This window comes from Besnoitia besnoiti (assembly GCF_002563875.1).
Source record: "Besnoitia besnoiti strain Bb-Ger1 chromosome Unknown contig00007, whole genome shotgun sequence".
NCBI classification, from domain to species: domain Eukaryota; phylum Apicomplexa; class Conoidasida; order Eucoccidiorida; family Sarcocystidae; genus Besnoitia; species Besnoitia besnoiti.
Window position 1 is genome coordinate 1128968 of NW_021703915.1, and position 13279 is coordinate 1142246.

The window sequence follows — 13279 nt, forward strand, 5'->3', positions numbered from 1 at the left end:
CGAACGCAGGGAAGGCCGAGGGAGGATCGCGTAACCGAGAGCGCGAGAGACGTCTGTAGGCGTCCGCGCGCATGCAGTTTTTGTCGCGCTCTCTCGCCCCGGGGGGTTCCTCCTCTCTCCGCTGCTTTCTGCCTTTGCCGGTTCGTGCTTGGAGCATTTTTGCTGGAGGAAGCGGAGGAAAACTCTTGTGACGTTTGCGTTCCTGTGTGAAGTTGTCTGCTGCGCGGGAGAGCTCTTCAAAAACTGGGCGCGTGTGTCGTCGCTTCGCCTCTCACCCCGACCGTGAACCATCATCCCAAGAGAGGAACTTTTCTCCCAGTGTGTCTCCAATCGCGGTCGGCTTTATCTTTCTCTGCGGCCCTCCTTGTCGCTCGCTCCCGACACGGCGTAAAGACGACGAACGGGACGACTGTCTGAACTAGTGCGCACACACCGCCGTCCCTCCTGGGAGAAGTCTTCCCTTCGGTCTGAGTCGCGAAAACGCATCTTGCCTCGCTCTGTCGTTGGTCAGTCTCCCCAGAAAGGCCCTGCGCACTTCAGTCTGAGTTTGACGCATTTTCCCTTCGTCCCTTTTCGTGTCTGTGTGCCTTCCACTCTTCTCTGGACTCGCGTGAACTTCCTGCGAAACGCTCTCTCTGCTTTTCTTGCCTTGAGGGCTGGTGAGCAGACACCCGCGTTCCCGAGGCGTACATATACCGAGAACGTCGCCTGTAGCAGGACTCGTTTCTTGTGCGTTTTTTGGCACGCCTTCTCTCCTACTCCTTCTTCGAGACGCTTCTCCCCGCCCCAGGCACAATGGCGGATCGAGCGTTGCTTCGTCCGGTCTTCTCGGTCTTCTCTCCTCTCGCGTCCCGCGCGTTTTCCTCTCAGGCCGCCCGCGCCGTGGCGCTCCCCAGGCTCACTTCCTCCGCTTTCTTCGCCGGCCCGCAGAGGCATGCATTCTTCAACAGGTGCGCCATGCTGTCCGCCGCGCGGTGCGGGTTTTCTCTCTCTATCGGCAGAGAATAGCCCAAGGAAGCAGAGTTAGGAGTAGGGGGGAAAGGGGGGGGAAGCTGCGCGTAAACAGGATAGCAGAGAGAGGATCGAGATGCGTCAGCCGTTGGTCCGCAGGAAGGAGGAACTGAAAGGGTGGATTCAAAACCGCAACTTTCCTGTCCAGCCCATGCCCCAGGAAGATCGCAGATGCTCTATCTCAGCTTCAGCTTTTTTTTGCAGACAGCCTTGTCCGGACGCGCGTCTGGCCCTTTCGTTCCTCGAAGTGCGAAGGGGGGGGAGGGGCAGCTCGCTAGCGACGCTGGCCTCTGGAGGCTTCGAGAAGCTGAGCAAACATGGGGGCGCTCAGTTTTAGAGCTGGAAACTGGGCGCATCCGCACCGCCGCGCGACTTGTTTTCCATTAACGCTCGAGAGTCGCTTTCTGCTGTGTGCTCCATCTGCGCAGCCTCGCGGCCGCGAAGGCCGGCAACCAGCTGCGGCTGTTCTCTTCTCTGCAGTCGGTAAGAACAAAGTGAGGAGGCCGCACGACGCAGGCTGAAGTGGAAAGTCGCGGGAGACAGAGAAGCCTGGAGCCTGGCGAGAGCTTAGCCTCTAGCTCGTCTCTCAGCGTGTTCCCTGGTTCTCTCGTTGTCGCTGTGGCGCTCTCGTTTTCGCAGGCGCCGCTCCTTCGCCCTCTCGCGAGTCAGGCGAACTCCCGCAGGTTCTTCTCTGCAGCGCCGGAGAAGGCTGCGCCGGTCAGCGCGAGCCCCCGGGGGTCTTCTGGCCCACCGCGCCCTGGCCAGTTGAGCGCGGAACAGTTTCAGACGTCGTTGGTGGAGAAGGCCCAGGGCGCTCTCGGCGTCGGCTTCCTGCACCCGACGAAAATGGTCGGCTTTGCAGTGACTTTCCTCCTGAATCTCCGCTTCTACTTCATGTACATGGCGCGAACGACGTTCCAGGTATAACGCAGCCCCTGTGCCGCCAACGCCGCGCGTCCTACGCAAACGTCTCTCTATGCATGTGTCTGTGTGTGGAGGCGACAGCCCCGAAGTCGAGCTGTGACTTGCGTGTGTGTGAGAGGGATGCTCCCCTTTTTGGCTGCGCACACGCATACATATATACACGTATATATATGATGCGAATAGAACGCATATATATATATATATATATACATTCGAAGAGAGAGAGAGGCTTATGTGAACACACGGTTTTCTCTCGTGGGGGGAAAGGGGGGGGTCCTGCTGTTCTGGGTGCGGGAGAGGCCGCGAGGGAGTCTGCCGCAGTGATCGTGATTCGCGGTGACTTGCTGTTTTTGCTTTCGCGTCTCCGCTCTGCAGGCTGTGCGTCCTTTGCTCGCGTTCAGCGTCTTCGGAGAGGTCATGAAGCTCGTATTGGCAACGATGAGTTCCGGCCTGTTTTCGTTCCTCTTCTCCTTCGTCCTCGCCTTCGAGGTCTTTTACTTCTTCCTGCAGTGCTACATTTCCTACACGTTCTTGACGATGTTTTTCACCGTCCTCTTCTGAGTGGACATACCCGTCGCGATCGGCGCCCACAGCGGGCGCCGCGCAGGCCCCAGGCGTGCCTGTGCGGCCGAGGGCCCGTGAGGCGTCTTCAGTTCAGAACAAGCACACGGTGGACGAAATTCGCCTTCGCTGCGCGCCCTTCGTTCAAAAATCTCCGGGGGAACAGCTGGAGGGCGGGCTCAGGCGCGCACGCGGCTCACGAGGGCGCACGCCACCTGCGCGGCAGATCGGAGAGAGCCGTGAAAGCCGCAGGCGCCACAAAAGTGAGGGCGATGCGTAGGGCCGGTTGTGGGAGCAGGTCCTGAGACCGCCGCACCACGAGCTACGCGGCGAGAGGCTCGTCGTGTGAGCGTTTGGTGAGCTGAGCAATCACTCTCCTTCTTGTGGGTGCGTTGTTGTGCGCGACTTTCGCGGTGAACTGAGCCCTTGGTTCCGCGCGTGTCGTGTGCGAGTTTTGTCGCGCATTTTCTCGAACATCAGAGGAGCGCCTCATTTACGGAGACAGAACTGAGAGCACCTTCTCGCTTCATCTGTTTTTTCCAAAGAACGCAGAACTGCACGTCCACCAGCGGCGACCGCTCCGCGCTTTGGGGCCGGTCGTTTTTGCAGAGAAGTAGCCACGAAATTGGCAAGCTCTTCACTCGGAAAAGGTTTTGGGTTTCACCGAATATCACACGGAACTAGCGTTTCTGTTGCGCAAGCGCCAGCGTGTTGACGAGTGCAGAAGAGTCGCTTTGTGTGATGAGTCAGGCACAGGGCAACGCGAGAGGCGCTAGCGGGCGCCAGAAGGAAGATACGCAGTCTCAGACTCCGCAGTCCAGCCGTCTGCTTGCTTTTGTTGCTCACGACGAAGAAAGGGTTTCGGCCTGTCTCCACGCAAATGCACAGAGGCGTCTTCCCGCGTACCTTCGAGTCGCAGGGCCGGCCTATATGGAACTTTTGCGTATACAGATATACTCCGTTTTGTTCCTAGAGGACGCCAGCTCGCGGCGCACATTAGCGTTAAATAGAAAGTCAGGCGAAGAAATGCAGCGCATTAGCTGCCCGTCTGCGTGCAGCTGTATACCTGTTCGGCGGCGTACATCGGGAACCACCCGCATGGCGAACGTTCCACTTCTCTGTCTCGCAACTGGATTCGAGTGAGCGACGTGAAAGTAAAGTCAGCGTGTCGTCGATGGGCGGGGAATGCACGCGAGACCCGCCGGCAGCTTCCTGAGCTCTTCCCGCTCGAGCTGAGAATGAAGCGCATTGTGGCAACAAAATCCAACTCAGCGGCTGTCGCACTCTGATTCGAAGCTGCCGGGTGACGCTTCCCGCTCGCTCTTCTCGCGAAGGAGCTGCTCTGGATCAGTGAAGGGGCGATGCAGGTCTTAAAGCAGCCAGTTTCACAACTCGTGCGTGTGTGTTATCCCCGAGGCGAGCACTGGGCGCTCACGTGTTTTACCCTGAGAGAGACGAGGGGCGGGGGGGGCAGACGATCCGACGGGGCGAATGTGCCTCTGGATCTCTCCATGTCCTCTCCAAGAAGCATGCGTGTGTGTGTGTGTCATAATCTCGCTGCATCTGCGTGCAGAAAAGCGATGAGGTCACTGCTCTGTTTCATAGATTGTGTTGGAGCTTTCTTTTTGTGCTGGACGAGGATGCGAAGCTCCTGCCTTCAGTGTCAAGGTCACTGTTCGCGGGTATTTAGAGCCAGTTAGATAGATCCGGGAGACAGACAAAAGGGTTGTCCCCACGCTTCGTCACACGGGGCGTGCTAGCTTCTGTATCTTTCCTTTCTTTCGTGCCTTCCCCTGCTGAATCGTCCTCGGCCGCGGAGGCAATATCTAGAGCGATGTCTCCTTTACTTATTCGAAGGCCACGACTGGCGTTCGCGGCGCCGCATTTGTTTCGCAGGCACCGGCTGATCGCATTCAAAAGGTCTTGGAGCTCTGTTTCCTGCATCCTCCGCCGCGTATGGACACTCCGGCCTTCTATGCTCCCCCTCTTGCTCAAAGATGCAACTTCCGGTTTCGGGCTGCTCAGATGCCCTTCTCCTCGATAGTCCTCTGGGCGACGTCGAGGACTCCTCCGCCTCAGCCCGTGGGTTTGCGTCAGCTGCCGCTCACACTCGCGATCGTTATGGGATCTGCTTTGCTCGCATATGCATGCGGCCTCGCCTTCGGCTGGACGTTCTGTCGACCAGGAATCGCTCCGCAGTGCGAATGAGGCAATACAGGGCGCCCGAGGCGTCTTCCGACCTACCGCGCGTTCGCGGGTTTTTGGTCCGCTGGATCTTTCGCTTCGCCCTCCAGCGTCAGAGCGCTGCTCCACATGAGCAACCTGGCTCGCACTGGAAGGAGTTTGTCTGGCGCATCGTCCTGGTAGCGAGCATCGCCCTCCCGAGAAGAAAGCGGCGGGCAAGCGAACGTTTTGCTTCGGCGGGGCTCGGTTATCTGGTCGCTGGATATATGGTGTCTGAGCTTCGCTTGCCTCCGCCGCAACGCGCCGCTCGGAACTATTTCCTGCTGTGCTGGCTGCTGTCTTTTGGAGGGCGGAGTGCTGCTCTCGAGCGTGTCCTGCGTCTTCTTTTTCGTTCCTCCGTAACGGCGCTTTCGAGTTGTCTTCAATGCCTGACGCTGTGTCGCGCGTGGGCGCGGCTGCTCGCAGTCGAGGCCCAACACGACAACCGGGGGGGCGCCTCGCACTGTTTTCTTTTCCGTAACTAATGCGCTCGATCGAGAGCCTCCGCCTCACTTCACTGCGCCTCTGATACGCAGCTGCGGGTGACTGCATCTCTCGTTTTTTCTCCAAAGTCCCCTCGCGCCGCAATACGCAGCGCCCCGCGGTCGCCAGCAGACGCGACGTCGTGCCCGTCGCGACGGCATTTTTTCGCGTCGGTTTTCGACGAAAGTGCGAGGCGCCCGGCGCGCAGAGACTGGCGTTTTCAGTCTGACAAGCGTTTGCAGAAGTTTCCCACATGTCTTGGCGGCCAGACGCTGCAGGCGTGGCCCTGCCAGCGGCCGCCACTGCTGCCCTTTGATCTGGGGCAGCTAGCGGATCTGCTTCGTGGACGAGACCTGAGGTGTCGGTAGGGTGTTTTAGTGACTGCCTGTGCCTGACTGAACGAGAAGAAATACTCGCCGTGTGAGCGGTCGCCGTCGGCTGCTGAGCCGCAGGCAGGAGCTGCTCCGACTCTACTTCCGGTTGCTGTGGCAGATGCAGTTGTGTGCGGGGAGACTGACTGCGATGCGAACTGCAGCTGCGCTCGCTGCTTTCACTTCTCGTGGACAAGGAGTGCGTGGACGTTTCTGAATGCGAAGGTGGCGGGAAATCCGCGAGGACGCGCAGCAGGAGAATTCGCTGCTGTTCGGTGAGACTCCTCCGTTGGCGGTGTTTTGGTGAACTGTGCGGGCGTATGTCTCTGTTGTGTCTGTGTGTGCGACGGCGCCCTTTTCGAAGACGATCATCGGTTTCCCTCGCGGACGGAGAGGGTTTGAAACCTCCTCGGGGCGGGGAGGACGTAGAAGATCGACTCCGGCGATCGGTCTGCACGCTCGCTTGTCGGTACCGGGTGCACCAGAATTCCTTCTGAATCATTCTGGTGAATGGCGATCCCCAGGAACATTTGGCATCGCCGCCACGGGGGTCGTCCTCTTCCGTGCCTTTGAATCCTCCGCCGCAGACTTTCGCCCTATGACGGCAGTCTTTCTGCTGACTCCGGCAGCAGCCCCCCTCAGCGACGACGTTCCTGCCAGCGAGGCAGCTGCCGCAGAAGATAGGATTCCCCAGCCCAGATGTTACGCGGCAAGGCGCTCGACTTTCATCCTGCGGAAAGCTGTTGCCCTGTCGAGCGTGGCGCCACTGACGCAACTGCAATTCGGATTCGAGCCGCTGTTGCTGCACGTATCGATGCAGATGGTGCCGAAGTTCGAGTTCGACCTCCTCCATTTTTCGCGCGAGGACGGCTTCTGTGCCTTCGATTTGCTGCGCCGCTCCACGCCACCCCGCCTGACTCCGGCAGCTTCCTACGAAGTCCCCCCCTCCGTTCACTTCGCCCGCAGAAAATGAAATTGAGTTCTCCGGAGTAGGCGACGCGGGAATGGCATCGGCAAAACAAGCCGAGACAGCGCCACCTGGACAGGGAGCAGACTCTGTGTGACTGCATTGGCAAGGCAGTTTGTGCGCGTGGAGTGCCGCGACATGACGCCAACAGAGGCTTCCGGATGGGATGCTGCCAATCGCCCGACGTGAGCTGTGGCCGCATGTGCCTACTCCTCTGCTCATCTCCGCCACTGTATGAAGCGAAGCGCCGCATGCGTGCGCCTCGACTGGCGAAAACTGCATCCCGCCGGACTCAACGAATCGCCTACAGTGCGGGATGCTTGTAGGTGCCACCAGAGAGAGTCTGCTTCCTTCATCTCTGGCTCTCCTGTCTTGCGTGTCAGGTGGAATGTCTCGTGCTCCGAGGTCCTCTCTCGAGGGCGACTCTAGTTCTCTCTGATCCATCGACGTATATGCCTCTCCACGACCGCATGCGTCATCGGTTGGGTCCGTGCCACATGGCGAGTCGCGCCCCATCGAAAACGCACACCGCGGCAGCGGGAGCCGTTCGGCTGCAGGCCGCCGCGCATCGTCTCTACTCGCCGGACGTCTCTGTCGCGGAGACCTCCGCCACACTGCCGTCTCCGGCTCTAAACCCTGCTGCGGGAATGCCACCCCCCCTCTGTCGGGTAGGCCCGGCCTCGCGTCTCGCCCGAGTTGGTGTGTCTGCGGAAAGTGCGCGTGCTCCCTGCGGCTTTTCCGGCAGCGGCGCGCGGTTCCCGCCCCCTGCAGATGATGATACAGACGGGGTGAGGAGTGAGAAGGAATCGCAGGAAACTCGGCAGCGTTCGAACAGCCAGCGGTAGGAGGCGGGCCGTGGGTGACCGCACGCGGCGGCTCGCCTCGACCTTCCGAGCGGGAGCCGCTCGGACGCCGAGCCGTCTCTCTGCGCTCGCTAGCGCAAGCAAATTCCGCGCATCGGGCTTCGTTGCGCTGCTCTGAGGCATAGCTATTCGCGCAGCGTGTGCTCATCAGACAGGCTTCCGCAGTCCCCGAATCTGGCGACCTCCTCTCTCTGCGCGAGGAGTCTGTGCGTATTACATAGGAGGACGGGTTGGAGAGGTACCGGAGATTCTCTTGGGTGAGAGGGCAGCCGCCTCGCTCGCCCGGCGCAGCTTGAGCGTCGTCGGCACGTTGGTCGCAACAGCGCGCCTCGCGGAGCCCCCTGCCCTCTTGAACATGCTCTCGAGAGCGGTCGTGCCCCGCGCATGCGGACTGCTGCGTTGCGTGGTGCTTCTGATGGCGTTCGCTGGAGGTCTCTACTTGCCGACTTGCCTCTCGAGTCGATGAAGGCGTCTCCCGCGGCCACTGGATGTTCGCTCTGCCCTCGCGCCCGTTCCCAAGAAGCAATACCAAGTCTTCAGCAGTGCTCCAGGCTGTCGGAAGGCGCTCTGCCGCCCTTCGCTCTCCAGGCAGGTTCCTAGGCTTGGGGATGTCTCCCGTCCATCCGGCGTCGTGAGATTCTGCCGGCGAAAGGCGAGCCGCAGGGCCAGCGACCGCTCTCAGTTCCCCCTGCTCCTGTGACGCATTTCTGCGCAGCGCTCGCCCGTTGTCTGGCGGGCAGCCGCTGCTCTCTCTCTCCCACAGCCGCAGCAGCGACAGCTGCTCGGCCTGCTGATCCAGAATGCGTCTCAGCAGTTGCAGAGGCACCTCGAGGTGAGCGTTCTGTGGCGGCCCTGCCTCCGCCCCGCTCTGCGCTTCCCGAGGCGTCGCTTCACTTTTGCGCGACGAATGAGCGCCCTCAAGCTGCCGCCCGCAAGCCCGCAGACTGGCGGTCTGATCGCCTGAAGCGCCTTCCTTTTGGCGTTGGAGAGCGCTGGGTCTGCCGCTGTGTGGATCCTTTGATTCCGAGTGCCCAGTTCGCGCGCCTCTGCCGTCACTCGCGCGGGGCGAGAGGCGTTCCTTTGGCGTGCTTTGAGGCGGCGCGTCCTCGCTGTCGAGACGCGCCAAGTCTGCGCGCGCAGCTGTGCTTTCGTCGTTTTGGCTGTGCGTTTCCGGCGCTTGGGGGGTGGCTGACCGATCGTTTTTGGCAGAGCGCAGCGGGTCAGGCGCTTGCAGGTTTTCAGGGGGATTCAGCGTCGCAGAATCCGTGCATGGCCTTGTGGGATGCGTGGGCGCTGCGTAGTCCGCGATGCAGAGACGGAATTGGGGGTGGGGCGGCAGTGCCTCGCCCTGAATAAACGTTGGACTGGGAAGCGGCGCCTGCGCGGCAGCGCCGTCGCCGCAGGCCTTTGCGGTCTGCTCCATTCTGAAGCTTACTGTGAAGACGGCCTCGTTATCTGGGGCCTGCGGCAGTTGTCGCTGGTGCGCGTGGAGCTGCGCTGCCTCGGGCATTCGGCTTCCATTCCCCTGCGGCGGAGCGACTGCAGCGTCGTTTGCCGAAGCGGGGGAGGGCAGAAGGGCGACGGACTGTGGGTTGGGCGAAAACGCATATACGCTGCTTGCTTGTCCCTCGCAGGCAGTTCTGGGGAGGGGCGCCAGCAGCGACGCTCCCAGATGCGCTCCGAGCCCCGCCACGGCGGGGAAAGCGGCTGCCTGAAGCAGAAAGTACTTCTGAGCAACGCACTGTGGGTGTGTATCCTCTATCTTTGTCTCTGCGACCTGCCCGCCAGGTAAACGCGCACAACTGCTGCCGAAAGGAAAGGCGCTGTCTGGGAAGACAGCATCGGTAGGAGGGCGCGGAGACGCCTTTGGAACGGAGGCAAGAGGATCTGATTCAAAAAAGCGTGCCCGGAGCGCCTCAGCCGGAATTCGCATTCTTTCTGTCAAGCAGTCTGTCCGCGAGAGGGTGTCTGTTTGACGAACTCCACCCCCAGGCCCACGCGAAGAGGTGCACGGCTTGCAGCGACTTCCAGGCCTCGATAACGCAGGCTGGGGCGTGTGCACGGCATTGACTGCTTCCGCAGGCAGGCATTGTGGGCACTCTGTCCTCAGCCAGTCACATGTGGCGGGGTGAGCTGGAGGCGCCCATGGAATTCCAGACGAGCTGACTTCAGGGGGAGGCGTCAGCGCCAGGTTGTGGCGCGAGGGTCTCAGTTTCGAGCCTACCAGACGCAGAAGCTCTGCTGCCCGACTCTGTGTTCCCCCCTCTCCTCTTGGGGCCTGAGACTGATCCACTTCCGTAGCTATCGAGCTTTGTGCACCTTCGCTATCCGTCTCCGCCATCGGCGAAGACAGCTGCAGATCCTGAGAGGGGGACGGGCCTTTGTCCATCTTGACGCGGAAACACAGGCGTGTGCCGCCAGGATCCTATGGAAGGCTTCTGCTCCTCTCTCAAACCGACTGGCGTTCAGTTCCTAAGGTCGCCGACGCGGCCGTAGCAGTGTCGTCTCTGCCTTTGGAGTTTTTCTTGCCGCTCTTTGGGCTGCAGGACACTGGACAGCAGCAGGTTTGTAGACTCTTGAACACCTGCCCTAAACTTCGTCGCAGCTCCAGAGGCCTCCTGCTTCGCCTGCAGAGACTATCTCTGCTGCCATGCCTGTTCCGGTCTGCTGTTCCGCCTGTGCTTTGTCGCCGTGTTGAGTTTTAGTCTCATTCTCGTCGTTTTCTTCCTGGCAAGACTGGTCCCGTCCTTAGTTTGAGTACTACGTAATGCTTGGTTTCACATTTTGACGTGGGTTTAACGCGTCATGGCTCGTTTCTTGCAGGCTCCGTGCAAGCGATCATATGCTGAAAAACAGTTTGACAAACTGGCTGATATGATGCTCGCTCAAACGCAGCGCGCAGAGAGGGTTCTGTAGTTCGCATTGAATCTTGACAGATTGGCTGAGAGAATCCTCTCGCAGGCTGCTTGCAGGGACCTGCATCCTTTTGTCCGCTTCAGCTGCCCTAGCGCCTCTGATGTCTAGTGAGCGTCAGCACACAGGACGCTCGCACGCAGAAGCGCCGCCGCGCAAGCAGTAGATACCGGACTGCGCCGTTAACATGCATGTGCAATCTATGGATATTATTCAAGCGCAGAAGCGTATGTCAGCGAAGGCTGCTATAGAGTTAGCCCAGCTTACGGTGCGCACTGCGACAAACAATCCAAGCATCAAATGAGATTCTCCCCCAGAAATCGCTGAGAAAATTATCCCAAAATTATGCAGACTCTAGAACTGCATTTAGCGGCCGATTATTAAGGAGCCTTTGTTCGCACGTTAAGGTCGAGCGCGTCACGTCAGTTCTGTGATTTGCCCTGAGAGCATGCCGCTTCAAGAGTACAGGCGTCGGAGTACTCTCGATCCGCATCGTTCCTTTTTCGCAGAGGAAGCCCCGCGTCCGCACCCGCCCACATGACGGGTAGAGCAGCGGTTTGTCGTCTCAGCCAAGACCACTGTTTCGCTGTGCAGGGAAAGGTGCCGCAAGCGGTTCTTCGCGAGGAGGAGTTTTGCCTTACAGCGGTTCATCGCGAGGCGGGGGCTAAGCGGAGACTCGAAAAAGTCACATCGTCGCATGCACACTAACAAAATCGTACGCACTTAGCGACGCATAGATTCCAGAATAACAGCGTGTTTATATTGCGTTGTTCCATCGAACTGCTGATGAGCAAGTCGGAAGAGCAAGTATCCGTGATGCGCCGAAGCAAGCCAGAACCGCGCAGACAAATCACGCAGCCTATCAGAGCCCCCTAGTCTCTGCAATAACTGACTTGCCGGTGGAGACTTCTCGCCCCAGAGCGAGATCTCTTCTAGAAAAGTACAGATGCAGTGCGCCATCAGCAGCGTAAAGCGTGGCAGAGGAGGAGAGCCTCTGCGGGTTTGAGGGTGGGAAATCGGTCTGACGCTTCCCGCGGTTGGAACGTTAGCAGATACACCCCTACTGTCTAACCTCGTGTACCGGATAATTTTCGTGTCAACCCTGAAGTGCTCGCGTGGGATCGGCATTTTGGGGCTGAGCAGCAAACTTAAGGGCTTCGTATGTATACAGCAAGTGAGTGTCGCCGTTGACAACCGCATACGGAGCTGACAGGAGATGCGGGCATCGCGCAGCACGCAGGCCAGTCGAACTCACGTCTTCAGACAGCAGAAACTTCGTACTCAGCTTATTCTGTGCACGGGCTTGCACCGTTACGGAATAGACTGCGTCTGAGCGGCGTGGCTGGCTAATCTTAGGGAAGAAACATCTTCTCTCGTAGGTCGTGAAAAAAAATGCCAGAGTGTACCAGGAGACGCATGAGGAAAAACTGAGCAACGAGACACTGCATTCTTGCTAGCTGTGTGGCGCATCTGGCTCGAGGTTGTGCAGGCAAGCTCGGGGGCGGCCTTGTAAGTGACTCCCTAGCTGTCGCATCAGCCCAGGGGCGACTGTCCCTTCCCTGGCGCTCGAGGGGAGGGGCAACCAAGCATCTTGAATGCAAACAAACTCAGCGTGCATCAGTTCGAGTTTGCCTCTATCAGCAGTGCAGCACCGAGAGAATCGCCCTCCTCAGTGGGGTCACCGCAGGACTCGAGGAGCTGCACAGGCATGACAGTCGAGCTGAACCGTGTGTGACGAGGGTTTTCAAATATGCGGCCTTAACCGCCGCGCTGAATGTATGGCTCTCTGAAGCAGTTTCAAGCGCAGACCCACGCTCTTCGTGTAGCGAGCCCTTCGGGTGCATATGGTTGGAGCATTACTCAAGAACACGAAGGGCGTTTTCCGTGCGAAGGAGGGCAAAGATAGATCGCCGAAAAAACCTAGTGATAAGGGAAGTGAAGCTGGAGGCATGGCAGAGGAGGGCGAGGGCACGCTTCGACAGGCGTCGACGTCAGAAAATTGGCGTGCCAACAACGACCAGATTCGCCGCATATGTCGTGGAACGGATGTTGTCTAGTCGCATGCACGCCTACGTACTCGAGTTCTTGCAGCGTCGCTATGAAGCATATATATACATGCACGTATGCATACATCTGGGTGATGTATGTAACGATCAAGGGTCCGCACAGCGACGTTGTACGCCTTGCTTACAGCGACGTTGTACGCCTTGCTTCCCTGTGAATCACGCCTGCCTCTGCTGACCGGCCTCGTGTCAAATTCGCTCCCTTCTATTCTATCACCTGTGTGTGCTTCAGAGCAAAATCCTCACGGCATACCGATGCCGAGTGTGTACGACAAGGTAATTTCGAGGGAAAGGCTGGAACACAGCGTAGCATTGCAATTTGCGCGCGGCGTAGACACCAGCGAGTGTGCGTCGGTTCGATGCATTCCACTACGCTACATGCACGTAGCAGAGCGCATGTCTACTCGTTTTCGTAAGGGTTCGGCTCATGTTGGCGCCCGCCGCTGGAACGCTCTTTGGCGCGGGCGAAGTTGTTTGTTTGCCTTCCACGAAGGGGGCCAGCACCCGCCTCAATGCTCTTCCATGTCTTCCGGTGGTTTTGAGTCTTCCCGAGTCGCTGGAACTACAAAAAAGATGAGACTATCAAATGTAGTTGCAAGCTTGGGGTACATGGGCCTCGGCGTTGTCGCATAGCCCCCCGGAGTGCGCATGCAAAGTTGAGAAAACGTCGCCACCCTGGCTTACACAAGCCTTTGCGCGCGGCTGCGAACACGGTGGCTGGGAGCGCTTTCTTGCGGCACAGAAACGTTTCACATGTCGCTGTTTTCTGTCACTCGCCTGTGTTTCTAGAAGTCTTTCTCGTCGTCCGTCTGCCGATTTGTCTCTCGCTTTTCCTTCCGTTTAGCCAAACTCACATGGCGACATCAGCAGCGACGGTGTACACATATACATACAGTCTAC

The 13279-nt window shown here is 59.1% G+C and overlaps 2 protein-coding genes across 2 annotated transcripts; one reads left to right on the plus strand and one right to left on the minus strand.

Moving 5' to 3' along the window:
• Positions 1-795: 795 nt before the first annotated feature.
• Positions 796-2496, plus strand: BESB_071850 (uncharacterized protein; the record flags this gene model as incomplete). Its single annotated transcript, XM_029365558.1, has 4 exons — positions 796-950; positions 1440-1494; positions 1651-1932; positions 2311-2496. 4 exons carry the CDS (start codon positions 796-798, stop codon positions 2494-2496), a joined length of 678 nt encoding a protein of 225 aa, XP_029218042.1.
• Positions 2497-3656: 1160 nt separating this feature from the next.
• On the minus strand, positions 3657-9792 carry BESB_071860 (uncharacterized protein; the record flags this gene model as incomplete). The annotated part of the gene is made up of 2 exons (XM_029365559.1): positions 3657-3728; positions 4741-9792. 2 exons carry the CDS (start codon positions 9790-9792, stop codon positions 3657-3659), a joined length of 5124 nt encoding a protein of 1707 aa, XP_029218043.1.
• Positions 9793-13279: the final 3487 nt, after the last annotated feature.